At 33.8% G+C, this 15,499-nt stretch overlaps 1 protein-coding gene across 2 annotated transcripts in view; it reads right to left on the reverse strand.

The window, feature by feature from the left end:
* NOVA1 (NOVA alternative splicing regulator 1) overlaps nucleotides 1–15,499 on the reverse strand; it is a 137,624-nt gene that overhangs the window by 2,605 nt on the left and 119,520 nt on the right. For both annotated transcript variants that reach the window (XM_029964372.1, XM_029964371.1), the window contains one exon: nucleotides 1–471. This exon is cut by the window's left edge and continues 2,605 nt beyond it. In XM_029964372.1, the coding sequence (XP_029820232.1) occupies nucleotides 1–471 (471 nt within the window). The remainder of the gene's footprint in view (nucleotides 472–15,499) is intronic.

Genomic DNA, 15,499 nt, shown 5'->3' on the forward strand with positions numbered 1-15,499 from the left:
ATTGAGATTATATCCATAGCTGGCTAATGTATTAAGTGCAGAGGTGATGGCCACCAGGTCATTGCCTGTAAAGCCAGATAAAACTGCTGGAAAGGCTGCCACTCCAGCAAGGTTAGCATGTCCTAATAGCCCTGCAGCAGCTGCAGCAGTTGGTAACACTTCAGCAGTGTTTGCATAAGGAGATCCGGTTGGATTGGAATTGGCCACTGGACCTGTGACATTGGCATAACTGATATTGAGACAGCTGCCACTCTGTGGATCCTCTTGTATCTTCTGGATGATAAGTTCAACAGCTTTTCGGTTTTGTTCAGGTTCTCCACTCACAGTGACAACCCTCTCTTGCAAGTTGATCCCATCAGGTTTCTGGGAAAGCTGCACCCAAGCCCCTGACTGCTCCATTATAGCCTTCACTGTAGCACCTCCCTTCCCTATTATCAGACCTGCTGTGCTGTTGGGAACTATAATCTTTACCTGTAATTGAAAAAAATATATATAAATAATACTTCTGCTTTGTGCATAAACACTATAATATTTTTGCTACCCTATAAAAGGAAGGAAAAGAATGAAGCAAGTTAGTTACCACGTTTTTTAAAAAAAGGTTAAAAAAATTAAGAAGAAATACAGCTCATCATGCTTTTTTAATGCTCTGCATGTTTCAAATGTAAAATACAAAGAATTAAAGATAAAATAACAGAAAAATCATATTTATCATTCTCCCACAGAAAACACAGCTTTTAGCATAGTACATTTCAGATAAAGAGATTAAGCAAATGCAGCTATTATACTTGTATGGAAAGATTATTTTAGATTGTATCAAAGCAAGTGTTGTCATCTGATTCCTCTCTTTCCAGGATAACATAGCAAACCAACTTCTTTGGCAAATTTTGTCTGAAATTCTTTACCTTCCTTTAAAACATCTATAGTAACAATAATTAAAAAAAAATAAACAAAAGAAACCAAATCAAACAAAAAACCCACAACCAAAACAACACTTGGCTAACCCATAAACAGATAAAATAGTTGATCTTGAACAGCACGTGATCTTGATTGTTCTACCTGCCACCCATCAGTGTACAGAAATGCATTATCTTCTACAGCGTATTATTATTCAACCTATGGAAGTTAAATTCAACAGGAGAGAGTGTCTAAGTGCTAAGATTTTGAAAGAATAAAACATGGCATTTGTACATCTAAAATTTATCAAAACATCTTCAAACTAAGGGTATTTACCTATAAATCCTACCTTTCCTCCTGTTAAAACAAGTTTCAAACTGACACAGTATCATGTGTCAATCAATGTATTACCTACTGAATTATGAGTGAAGTCCTTATGATGTTATCACTGAAGAATGACACCCAAGATAAAAATTCAATATTAAATGATATACGTAATTTTTATTTCTTCAGAATTTCATTGACATCAAAATAGAATATGTTCTATGGAATAAATAAAAAATTATCAGGTGCAGACTTTTTCTGAAGGTAATGTGAAAGCACGGTAAAGAAAATATACGTAGTCCACCCATATATTAAGTAATCCTATAAAACTAAACATCTCCATGTGTATATATTTATATAAGCATTTTATATACATATATATATACACACACTGAAATGTTTTTTATATATATTTATAGGCACACTCTGTTTTAAGTCAGGATACCTCCTAGTCACTTTAAAATGTAGTTCAAAATATTTGGTAATTTGAAGGTACCCTTTTTTTTTTAGTTTTCTTATCACAAAAGAAAGAAACAACTCTTAGATTTGATTCTGTATTTTGTTTTTAGATATAAAATGTATTAACTAATTGCTAAATAGAATAATTGTCCAGATTTTTGATAAATATATCAATTTAAGGTGATTTGTTTGTTTGGGGTGTATTTTTGTTTTCTTTTGGTTTTGGTTTGGTTTGGTTTTTTGTTTGTTTTAATTAACACTAAAAATGCAGCAGTGCACAGCTTTCATTATTACAGTTTTTTGCTGCATACTACGGAAAACATTTACTTGGCTCCACTGACTTAAGACATACTAACAGCTTCTGTGGGAGATTTTGACAACTGTGATTTGCCAGGTCCTCTTTTATTTCATAACCAATGCACATACTACTGATGAGGTCAGGCATAAGTGTTTATGCAAATTTAAAAGAAGAACCTAAGAACACAAGAAGGTACAAAAATACACTCTCATAACTATTCACATGACTACAGAAATAATGTGAATATTTAATGTCAGGGCAGCATCGTTGCACCTGTAAAATCATAATTACACATGCAACACATGAAAATCCAGGTTACTGTAATATGGCTAGGATTATTCTAAAGGATTGGTATAGTAAAATAAAGCAATGATTTAATTCAGCTACAAAATTAAGAAGGAAATGTTCTCTATGCAACTAGAAAGATTTTCTCAATAAGAAACTAGTACTTTTCTTGACACCAACAGAAGTTCATTAGCTTCACCACTAACTGCCCTAGTTATTTGACAAATTATCTGACTAATCTGGGGAAAGATAAAGAATGATCTCTTCCTCCTTACTCACCCACTCCATTCCTGTCCAGATACGTTTCTGTGCTTAGCATTACAAACTACATACAAACTATGATGTATTTTGGAAAAAAAAAACAACTTGGGTATGTTGGACTAATATATGTCTGTCTGCATCTGGGATAAATAAAAATACTCTTTTCTAAATATCTCTTTTAGAAAAAGAAAATTGTTTCTTTCATTGACAACTCTCTTAAATTGTATTAGTTTAGAAATATACCAATAATATCCTTTCAAATACAAACCCTACCAAGGTGAATATTTCACCTAGGAACATATAGGACATCTTTTTAAAATATACATGTATTAAAAAATTAGAGAATATGTACTATCTATTTTATACTAGTTTATATATTGGAATATCAACTCTTTACGGCAAATACTGGTTGTGTTGTATAATAATACAGTATCTAACATGTTAGACCATAACACTCTAGGTACCAGTACAAATGAAATAATGTAAATATAAATTTTTTTTCTGTTGAAGCCTAAAATTCATATGGTCACTGAGTTAAAAGGTAAAAAACAATACAATAAAATTCAGAAATTGAAAAACAAATATTATCTATTTGGTTTTGTTACCTTCACCACCACAATTTTATTTAAAGTACTTAGCTCCCTGACCATCAGGGAAATCAGACAGTGCACTTATTTTTCTTTTACAGATAACAAGTTCAGAAATTGATTTGGATGCAGAAGTGAGAAATTTAACTGCTACCCAGAATAAGTGCTCTGAGCTATCCAACCAAGGTATCTTTGACTATGCAGGAAGATTAGGTTTCCAGGTTTGTGTGTATGCTCCTGGCTATATTGAAATTTGTGCTGCAAAAAATGAGAGTGAGTATCTAAAGCAATTATGAACATAAGCTTAAAATACATATGAAATTTATTTTTTCAAATGCTATAGAAAATCAAAAATGGAAAGAATTCAAGCTTTATTTCATGTCAAATAGATTTTATAAAAATTAAGGACTCCAGTTATGACATTTGCTTACTCACAAAGCAAATCAATTTCTTCCACAGGCATCACTATCATCCTATTTGCATTAGCATAAGCAAGTTCAAAATCAGGCTCAGCAAGTATAATACTTTTTTCCTGAAAAGGAATCAAATTATAACAATTATAAAAGAAACTAAGTAATTTCACTGTGTATATTTTCACTGAAACATGATTACATCTTTAAAAGTCTCAACAAAGGTGAAACAGTCCAAGTAACTAGGGACGTAAGAAGGGCTCAAACTGGAGAGCAGTTTGTTGGCCTTAGTTCCCAACAAAATCAGAGATTCCATGAAACTCTGCACTTCAGAGAAAGATGCTTGGTACTTGAGTGATCTCAGCCAGTGTCCAGAGACACAATTCAAACCACTTTAACTTAGCATTGGTGGCTCATATTTAGTCCTGCATGCTGAAAAATCTGAGATCCCTAAACTCTGTATCAGCTAATTTCCTAATCCTTTTCCATTTATTGACAACCCACTTGTATAAGCCCATGCTGCATTCATCTATCACATCAGAATTGCCTAAAAGCCCTCCGATTTACCAGACTGAAAGTCTCAGCTCAGTTCTGTGAGCTGAATAGCATCTGCTATGGAATGCCAGATGTTTGGTGATTATGCTATGCCACTTTTCATCCCCTCCCTTATGCTGCACAGGGATAATCTTCACTGAGCGGTTAGGAATGCATGTGAACACAAGCAAAATATTTCCATAGGAAGCAGAACTATGACCAAATCTGCACTACTACCTGTACTAATACCTCATGTCCTGTCTTTCCAACCCTCATTCCCACTCCTCTCATGTAAATACCTCCAACTCCCCATGGCAAAGCTCCCAACCCTTTCACTTTTCTACTGCGTTATTTCCTTGCCCTCCTTCTCTCTGATGACATATGCTCTAGTTATATTATCAGTTCTCACAGTCTTTGGAGTTGGGGGATGGCAATCACAAACTAGCACCTTATGTGACACCCAGGTAATGTAAAGTTTTTATGCTGGCAAATAGTAGTGGAAGGATGAAATACATGTTGACTAGCTAGATAGCAAGAATTAGTACTAGATGTGGCTGTTCTGCCAGTTAACTGTATGTTCAGTTCAGAAAATACGGCTTTAAGTTTCAAGTTCCACATGGCGGTATGACACATGCCTGCACCAACTTAAACCAGAAGAGAAAAAGTCTCACTGATTATACAAAATAGTATCAAAATTTGGAAAAAACAAACCCATCAGTTTGACAGTAGAAACATTTAATTGCGTCATCCTATATTTATTTCACCTCACACAATTGTTTCTAAGAGATCGCACAGAGATTAAGGACCTTTTTTATCTGTTATTCAGGTTCCCTTTTTCCTCTTTTATTTTCACCAGTGTAATTACAACTCATTCCGTGAATCTTCTGTAACAGTTGTTCTTTTTTCCTTCTATTAAATCTTTACTTATCTAATGTCATTTTATCTTTTCTTAACAGAGAAATATTTTACAGAAAAGATTCCATCTAATCTAACAGATTCATCCTAATCTGACACAATCCTACAATTTAGTCTCCCTAAAGCAAATAACTGCATTCACGTAAAACTATATTTAAATTGCTATATTTCGTTTCATCTTTTTTTTTTCCTGTCTTCATTGTTTATCAATTGCTTTAAACTCTTTAAAACTCCATCTGGGCTCTGAATTCTATACCTATGAAAATTTCATGCTATTTTAACTGCTCATATGACTACACACTTGGAGTTGGTGAGCGGGTGTTCTGAATGCATCAATTCCTGCAGAGAGAAGTCAATGAACAGTAAGAATCACCTGCTACTTCTCTGTGTGGCCAGCTAAACATGCTGCTACACTAGGCTTGTGGGTAGTCCCATGCCATCCATCCTAAATTGAAGTGGCCATATGATGAAAATCTGGGGGAAAAATCAGGAACAACTATGTGATAGGAGTTTACCGGAATCAAGCAGAAAGCCAACTGAGTACATTACAGGCAAGATGATGCCTGTATCAGGCAACGCTTGGAAAGTCCCTGGCTATATACCCACTGACAACCCCAAGGTCAAGGCAGCAAAAGCTACCAAAAGGTCATGAGTCATCCTGTGTATACAGCAGGCAGACATACCAGGCTGCTCGGGACAGATGTTCACGTCAGACTAGGGCTCAGATTCCGACAGTAGGCTTACACAGCAAATCTCTTCTTATTGCACATACATACCCCCAAGGAAGTTAGTGGAATTTCTCTCAGTAATTTCAATATCACTGGATTGGATTCCATTTATACATATAGTGAAATATGAATTTACTTTTTCAGAGGTGCTGTGCACTAAACAAGTTCCTGATAGCTTGGTTCAAGATCATATATTTTGGTTTTAGAAAAAATATTTAGAAGGAATAGAGACTTCTTTTGGACACATCTTTCTAATAGTCTGTTTGATACTTATTTACAAAAATAGGTACATATCCATAAAAAGAGAAGCAGTACTTCATAAATTTAGCTAGATCATAATGTAAATAAACCTAGACTATAAATTATTTGTCATCTTCCCTGATTATGTTTAAATTCTGTAAATATCATTCCAGTTCAGTTTCTCTCTTTCTACAAAAGGATATCTAGTACAGAAATACTATGTGAACAAGTGCAATGGATTATGGATTATGCAATGGATTATGCAACAATTTCACTGTATTGCTTCTTTGTGTTATTTCTGCCCTCATAATTACTGTTTCTTTCAAGACAATTCAAAGTTAATTTAATCCATTGAAAAAATAATATTGCAACTATGAGTTCTATCTCAAGTTAAAATCATACAAGATTATTACAAATATAATTAATTGATAGAGCAAATAGATACTCTAAGATATTTGTTTGTATCTGCCCATACACTGCAGGAGGACTTTGGGCTGATTCCCACTCTACTGTTTATTACAAGTGTTTATTTTGCTCCAGTTCTTAGACCTCCTCTCAGCTGAAGTTGCATTTATCATTGCATTTTAGTCACAAAAACTATCACGCAATAGAAACCTGACTTCAACTTAAATACTCAGGAACAATTTGCATCTGAAATCACAAGGCTTAGAAACTCGGAACCAAACTGGAGAAACACTTACTCTAGGTAAGACTGTGTAAGGAAGTTTTGCACAAAATGCTGCTTTAATTTAAATCTAGACCACTTTTCAATTAGTATTTGATATTAAACCTTGACTCTTCGAGGTACTAAAAAAAGTACCTCCCACTTCTTTTAGTAACTACCTAATTACACTTCTGCCCACTTAAAAGTATGAAGATTATGATTTTTCTTTCATGGTTTAATTAAAGATATAATTTGGAATGCAAGTTTCTCACAGCAGGGAATTAGCAAATCATGTCTAAAGAAACAGGAAAAAATTATCTGGTGTCTGCTTTAGTTGCCACACAGAATGTGTGTGTAGGTTCTAACTCATAAATAGAAAGACTTCCACTCTCAAAATCAGTTTTTTAATAAATGTGTGCACATGCAAGTTGTGTACGGAGAGAGAATTGCTAAAACAATGTTAATTATACAGGTGGTTGATTCTATGGTATTATCTAGTCCCTAAGAAAGTATTATTAAAATTTTACGCACACATGTGCACACATAAAAATCTGAGTAGTTCCACAAGTATCCCTCATGAAAACATGATTCAAAACACTGAGAATGGAGAAAACCAACTCCTCCATGAATTCTCTATGATACATAGTTTTAATAACATAGAGAAGAAACTTAACTTTTTAAATTTTTTTCTCTGTAACATAAAAACAACATTTCATATTTAATGCATTAATATTTCATGAGTTTCAAATTACATTTGTGGAGAAGTGTGATGTATTTTGAGTAGCTTCATTTATATTTTTCACTTTTTTATAATTAAAAAAAGAAAATATGAGCTGGTTACATACTGAATTATACAAGAGAAAAAAATTAATAGATTTTCACTCAGTTGCAGAGTTAAGCATTATACATGGAAAATTACACATATATATTGACTGTGCCATTGTTCAGATGAAATATCTTTTAAAAAGACAGAAAGCAGGCATACTAACAGCTCTGCCCAGTAAAGTCTGACACTTTCAATGACAGTAGAATGTGTTATCGTTTACAAATGTTAACCCTATTCTCTTGTTAAATTTACAATAGTTTCCCCTTCCCCTACCTAAAATCTTCCATTTTTCTTTTCCTTGTCTAATCTGTTGCATGGTGTTCTATGAACACCTGCCAACCTTCCAGAGTCAAGGATGGACTTCACAATGCAAGAATATTTACAGTACTATAGAGTATAACAATTTGGGATACTTCTGATTGAAAGAAACCATATAATGTAATTTCGTTACTGGAATTGCTGAAAAGACACTTCTCAACACAAAATAATCTGCAAAAAATGTAGATAATGTACATTATTTTAAAAACAAATATGCCTCACTGATGCTATCAAGAAAATACCCACTCTTTTACGTTAGACAGGATCTAACTTATAAACACTTAAAACTCACTCCAATTTCTAAAGGGAATTGATTTTCCTGACAGAAATAGGGGCAAAGGTCAAGCATTCATTTTTTTATGTTTTCCCAGTCAAAAAATTTGTAGATGTTGCATTGGCTCCTCATAGCTATTAGCTCATTTTCCAAAGAAGCATCACACTGATTGTTTTCCTGACAAATCTTCAGAAGGTGAGTACATAAATGACTAGGACATTTCTGCACTCAAGAGCATACTTAAAAGGCCACATCCATGAGCTTTACATGTATTCACCAGTAGCTGATTAGCCATAAACTTGCTTTGAATGATATGCTATAGTTTAGCTAGAAAACTTATAACTGATGAGAAGCAATTGCTGGAAGAAATCCTATAGCTGAAACATACAGGAAATCTACTAAGATGTTAATAACAAATCTTGAATGGCCTATAAGCAGGCACTTAGGACTCAATTTTCCATTGACTTCCAAGAGACTGATGCTTCCAACTTTTTTCTTTTTTTTTTTTTTTTTTTTTTTTTTTGTTTTTGTTTTTGTTTTTTTTATTTTTTTTTTAGTAGCCATCGACCGGCAAGTCCAAGAGAAAGCTAGCAGTGTTCTTAAATATTCCTTTTACTGGAGTAGAATTTTTCAAGATGAAGATACAATGTTAACATGACATCACAGCTATTAACAGTGCTCAATTTTCAGTATAAACTTCAATAAATGTGGCTAGAATACACAATGATGTCTTTCTAAAAGAAATCCATGCAGAAAATTATATGGTGTAGTTACGCTACTTAATTAAATTCAGAGGAAAGGATAGCCAACAAAAATATGCAAAGGGACCTGCTGTTTCTCTGTCAACGATGCTTTTCATCAAAGCTGACTAAATCTTGAAAGCATGGAAAAATTAAAACCAGGATATTAGAAATACATTGAGATTTTTATGCATTGACATTGCCGGCCAGATTACAACATTATTTTAACAGCATACTAAACTTCATCCAAATTAATTTAGGATTTAAATCTAAATTTAAAATCAAAAACATATTTCAGCATTCCTGATAAGAATACTCAAAATCAATCTCTGAAAACCACATTTTAAAATTAACCTATCTATCTGTAGGACTGATAGGACAAAAGAAGGCTAGCACTTTTACTTTGTTTTTTAGATTACTTTTGTCCCAGTTGATTTCTACAAAATATGTAATATTATCATTCAACATTCATTTGGCAATTCAGAACAAAATTTAAGTTATCAACTATATATTATCTGCAGGAGACTTCTCTTTTTAAAGCTGTGGAATTAAGGTGAGTCAGCAGAACCATTTAAATTCTATGGCATGGAAAATAAGGATTTATAATGACCATTAAAAAGAGGAATTTCTTTCCCGCTCAAAGTTCCTTGAGATCTTTTTGTGGGAGGTCAAAAGACAGAGATTGATGATCAGCAGGAAGAACTTTATGGTTACTCATATCGACAGGTTTGTGATTCCCAAAGGAAGAGGGTAAAGGGCGCAGAAAATATGACAGTCGTTAGTACCTTACTTAAAATACACTGTCAAGTACCATATTTCATATTTATATGCTCAAAATTAGTCCCGAATTTTACTATCACAACTATCATATTCTGATCATTTAAAAATTGAAGTTTTAAGTGAGAATCTTTGGGACTGAAAAAATGGCAGATATCAAAAGAAGGAGGTAAAAGAAAGTGCAACTAGCTGAATGTGCTCTGTCTAAAGGAACACCTTTGAGTCTTCATGATCATAAAATAAAATAATAATACTAAATCCTAACATTCTCTCCTACATTAACTGTAATTAGAGTCCTGGAGCAATTATTCTATTCTCTATGCTTCTTGGTAAAAAAAAAGTAAGAGGAAACACATATGAATTAAAATCCTTGCGGTAACCCCATTAATGACTCAGGTCCATGAAAATAAGAGCATATTTATTCATGTTCTCAGCTACAGAGTTCTGTATTGCTTCATGGTGTTTTTCATTCTTAAAAAAAAAGTGGCAATAATGATGAAATATTTTCCTAAGAGCAATATAAATATAATTTTTCTCATGAGCTCTTTACTGAAAAAAACACTTTTCCTTTCAATAAAAACACATAAGATGATAAGCTAAACAGCCTTTAAAAGGAGGAAAATTTTAAATATATCATCTAGCTAGGCAAAACAATTTAAAAAAACCAAACCAACCCCCAAAAAAATAAAAGTTCTTCTCACCATTCCCACAGACATATGATTTGATGTAAAAACTTAGAGAAGTGTAAATCAATTAAGTAAATCTGAAAGCATCTGAATATATATCACTACTATATATACTTTTATGTATACATACACACACACATACACTTCTGTATTTTGCATATATACTTCTATATGAGACTCATAACACTTGATTTACTTTTCAGAGACCCTCCTATTGTACTGAATATCTAGCCAACAGCTTCATCTTAGGTAGAGAGTACAGGAGCTACCTATTCAGCAGTGCCTCTTTAAATCATTTGTTTTCAATTCAACTGATTCTAAAAACAATGAGGAAAAACAAACCCATATGGAAAATATACATATGTTTGTATTCTCTACAGACACAATGAATGGAACCCCTGCTTCTTCCCATGCCCATCATGTCTTAGAATTTTACAGCTGCAATCATGTCAGACATAAATGTGATGCACAGAACTAAATGAAAACTCTCCTTGTTTCAAGATCATGGAATAAAAAACCCACTCTCTTACAAATTATTTCAAGAGATTCTCCAGCCTTTCCTGAAAACCAAATTTATGCCATTAGCAATATTGAGTAATTTAAATAATGTATCTTTTATCTGAGAGGTATCCTGTCTATATTTATTAGCAGATATAGGGGTAAGAACAGACTGAAGGGGGCATTTGTAACGGTGTATCTTGACCTAACCTGGCATCAGTTTAGCACATGCACTTTTCTCATAGATCACAAAACCGTAAGGTAAAATGAAAAGTAAAACTTACAATACCATCAGCCAATACACATTGGAATGATAAATTACTTATTACATTTATAACTGTATGAACATGGCAAACAGCAAAAACTAAAGATGACAGAGAAGGAAATTTGGCTTCTGCAAAATGAACCTGGTCTAGATGAACTATCTAGATTAACAGAGCCAAAGGCAATGGCTACTTTGCACCTCCAGCTTTGCAAGACAGCCAGCAGCAGAAACTGGATCCTTTCTGTATTAAGTATTGCTTCACTCTTAAACTAGAACTTTGTTTAACTAGAACTACTCAGTGAAATTCTAGGGAGGCTAGCTCATAAATGTCATTTGAAAATTGTTTTCAAATGAGAAAGGAAGGACAATTTAAACATAAAATATTTACATAACCATATCTCTCTAGGTCATGAAAAATAACTATTATTAGAAATTTTCATTAAAAAAATGACGTAGTTTCACTAGTGTGGTTTCACTACTGGGTGGCCACACCTTAGGTACTCTATCCAGTTCTGGACTTCTCATTTTGAGAAAGGCATTGAAGTGCTGGAGTGTGTCCAGAGAAAGGCAATGAAGCTGGTGAATGGTCTAAAGTCCTATGAAGAGCAGCTGAGAGAGCTGGGGTTGTTCAGCCTGGAGAAAAAGAGGCTTAGGGGTGATCTTATTGCTCTTTACAACTACCTGAACAGAGGCTATAGCGGGGAGGGGGTTGGTGTCTTCTCCCAGGCATGTAGTGACAGGACAAGAGTACATCGCCTCAAGCTGCACCAGGAGAAGTTCAGGTTGGACATCAGGAGGAATTTCTTCATAGAAAGGGTGATTAAACACTGGAATGGACTGCTCAGGGAGGTGGTGGAGTCACCATTCCTGAAGGTGTTCAAAAAATGACTGGATGTGGCACTTAATTCCATGGTCTAGTTGACAAGGTGATGTCTAGACTTGATGATCTCAGAGATCTTTTCCGACCTAGCTGATTCTGTGATGTCTTCAAACTTAAAAAAGCGCTACTACAGGACTACATAACTCTCTAATGCTACTAGAGTCTTCAGACAATTCAGTTCAAACCCTTCCTCTCAGAGCCTGACATTATGCCTCTGACAAGGATTAGAGAACAGAACTAGATGATATCAAGCTACTGGTCTTAGGAAATATATCGTAAGCTGTAGCTGGCTGGCTTAGCACTTAACATTCACCCCAGCTGATTTATATGTATATCTTTAATTTATAAGTCTATGTACTTTTTAGTTAACTCTTGTAAACTTGTAGTTATACATTTTTAACCAAGATAGCCACAAGGAAGCAGTAACTACTGCTGAAACAGAGAAAAAATACTGGAATAAGTGGAGGCAAGACAGAAATTACCAATTATTTGAGTTAGCAGAAGCAAAAAGATTAATAGGTGCTAACATAGGCCAGTTATGAAAGTCAAACTAGCTTATAAAACCCTTTTATAAGAGACAGTTGAAGGTACAATTGTATCTTGTTAAATGTGAAGATCCTGAATTTAGATCAAACAATATGTAGTTCAGCAGGGAAAACTGTATATATTTATTATTAAGCCACATATTTTAAAACCATATTATTTCCACACATCTATACTCTGGACTATATTTCTCATACAATAGGAATCTGTGGAGACAAATTTCATTAAGGAAAACTAACTATAAACAAGCACTAGGCATAAGCAATACTTGAATATAGATTAACTAACACAGGTGCCAAGCAGGGTATTCTAGGACCTGGCCTAATCGTGCCTCACTCAACTTACATCTGACACGTCAGAAAAACATGGTACTGCCTTTTCTAGCTGTACAGGATTTGTCCTGGTGTGACAGTAAGCTCTGTAAGTCCAGTGTTTCTTTCCACATTCTCACACAACCCTTGATCATATAAATTCTGAACTCCTTTAAGAGTCACTAAATTAAATTCCAAATAGTTGAAAGCTTGGGAGTCTAGTCTCATGTGACTGATACATTACACAGTAGAGAAACATCAATTAAGCCATCCAAATGTGCATTCTGGAAATTACTTTGACCTTCTGTTTTCTCCAAAGAGCAAAGAGGGCTAAGTGACTCTTTGCCTGTATACCTCAGAATATGGTTGGCTTTTACAGCCAATATTTGATGAAACAGTGTATCATCAAATCTGAGTATTAAGAACTCTAAGTCAAAGCTAACCTTGCTTAGACAATAGAGTTACATGCTACTAGCTTTCAGTCTAGCTTATATGGATGGACCTTGAACACAGATACATCTGAAACTTTATAATATACTATTTATTTTCATTTTGTATTGATTAAGGAAGAATGTTTAAAACAGTTGGAACAAAGAAAATTAAAAAATTAAACACCCTATTGCAAAGCACATTTGAAAACCTTTACCATATTTTGGCAAAGAGAATAATGTGTATCTTTTTGAAAGGGGGATGAAATGGGAAACTAGTTGCTTCTGATCATTATCAAGCATAAAATCCAAACAAGATATATGAACATGGAATCCCGTTTTCACTTACAGGACTGCAACTGGCAGATAATTCATGACATCCTATGAATGATAGCAGTATTCAGAGACTTAGCAGTGAGAATCTACATTTTTCCCCATGTCTCATGAATGTTCCTGACATTTCTCCTACCTGTAGGAAAGGAACAGCATACAGTGACTCCTAAAATTGTTTTGCAGTGGGAGAGGAGATGAAAGGAAACAAGTAAGAAATATGAACACAAATAATTACCTACATAGTTGCCTAAAGGAGAAAAATTGAAACAGACAATAAGAAGTGCAAAAAACCCCAACTGATTTTCAACTAAGATTTTTTTAATTGTTATTTAGACATCTTTATAGTGTCTAAAAAGTATATATAGTTTAAGGAGACAACGCAAACGAGCGCTGAGCTCAGATACTCCACAATAATGGGAAAAAGTGGTCAAAGAGCAAAAGAAATATATTAAAAGTAATGTATTAACATAAAAACCAGGAAAAAAGTCTACAGTTAGTCTGTGGAGTATAGGTTAATTCTGCTTAAGAGTTTGCCATGAAATTAAGCATTTCAGCTGAAAAGAAGCAGGAAAGGTTACCTCTGAAGCATTGGAACCTCTACTGGAGTCCTCTCACATGAACAGAGGAATAATTCTCCCTACCTGTTTCTAGATATATTATCTCAAACTTTATTTATTATGTGCCATTTCTAGTATGCCATAGTTAAATTGTGATCAAGAAAGAAAATCTGTCTTATTAATAAGAAAAGGTCACTTTATAGAGATATAACATTGATAAAATTATCTACAAATGTGAAATGTAAGGGTTTTCTCACTCTTCCAGAAAAAGAATTGTTTTCCTAACAAGTAATAGGTACTTTCATTCAGCCTTGTTACAGGTTCAATGGGGAGTCAAAACTATTACTGGGTAAGTCTGTGAAAGCAATAGCAACACCTAAACAGAACTCAGAATGCGAAGCTGAATAATTATGAAAACTGAAGGTGAAAGCCATTGCTGAGACTTAACCTAAAAGATATGCTATGTTGAGAAATTATGTGAAGAATTTTTCTGTATGTGACAAAAGTATATCCTAAGTTTGGGGACCTTACAGAAAAGGTTAGCAAAATACAGGACCTATTTCTTCAACTCTATTCCCCTAAACATCATGATAAGGTTCTTACAGTTACCATATGCTTCTGAACACCACTGCTTCATCATACCTGACTTCCTTCTCGTGCATCTGCTTGTGAATAAAAAATTAGTTGGATTCTATAATTAGAAGAATGTATTTGTTTAATACACTACTAATTTAATACGTATGGTCTTCATATATTTAAAATTTTACAATCCAGTGTACTAAATACTTTAGTGATGGGTCCATATAAAACACCATCTATTAGACGAAGTGTCTTTCAAACAACATATTAGTTTTGCCTGTGGAACTTGGACAGCGTCTTCTAATGTAAATAAAATGGTTACATTTATCAGAGACCAATCAGATAGGCTGACAAAAGGCTGAACAGTTATGTCAGAGAATTACTATGGCAAATATTCTTAACAATTAAATTAAAGTAATAACAGACATTCAATTTTGTAGCGCCTTTTATCAGAATGCTAAGTAACTTTATATTGACTTAGATTTGAAATATATGGTACTGAGATTTGGAAAGATCAAGTGATACATCCAGCATCAGTCAACTGTGACAGACCTTAAAACAAACCGGATCTGCTCAACAGCACTATAACAATTGATATCAAAATTAGGGAATGAAAAATAGATAATTACAGCTAAAATATCTGAGACACAATATTTTAAATAAGCCTCACATCAAATTGTTAAAGGCAAATAGACATAATATCTCACTGGCCTATGATGGCTGTAGGGTATCTTAGGATCATCATTAAAACTCGCTATTTGTACATTAAGATTAAAGTACTGATAAAAAATTATAATTTGAAGCTGCATATTATACATATTTTAAAAATCCTTGTCCTAAGGATAACAGAAGACCAAAATGAAGCTTTCTTATTTTTTCTTCCAC

The sequence above is a fragment of the Manacus vitellinus genome, unplaced genomic scaffold (genome assembly GCF_001715985.3).
Source record: "Manacus vitellinus isolate BGI_N305 unplaced genomic scaffold, ASM171598v3 scaffold_6_pilon, whole genome shotgun sequence".
Lineage (NCBI taxonomy): Eukaryota > Metazoa > Chordata > Aves > Passeriformes > Pipridae > Manacus > Manacus vitellinus.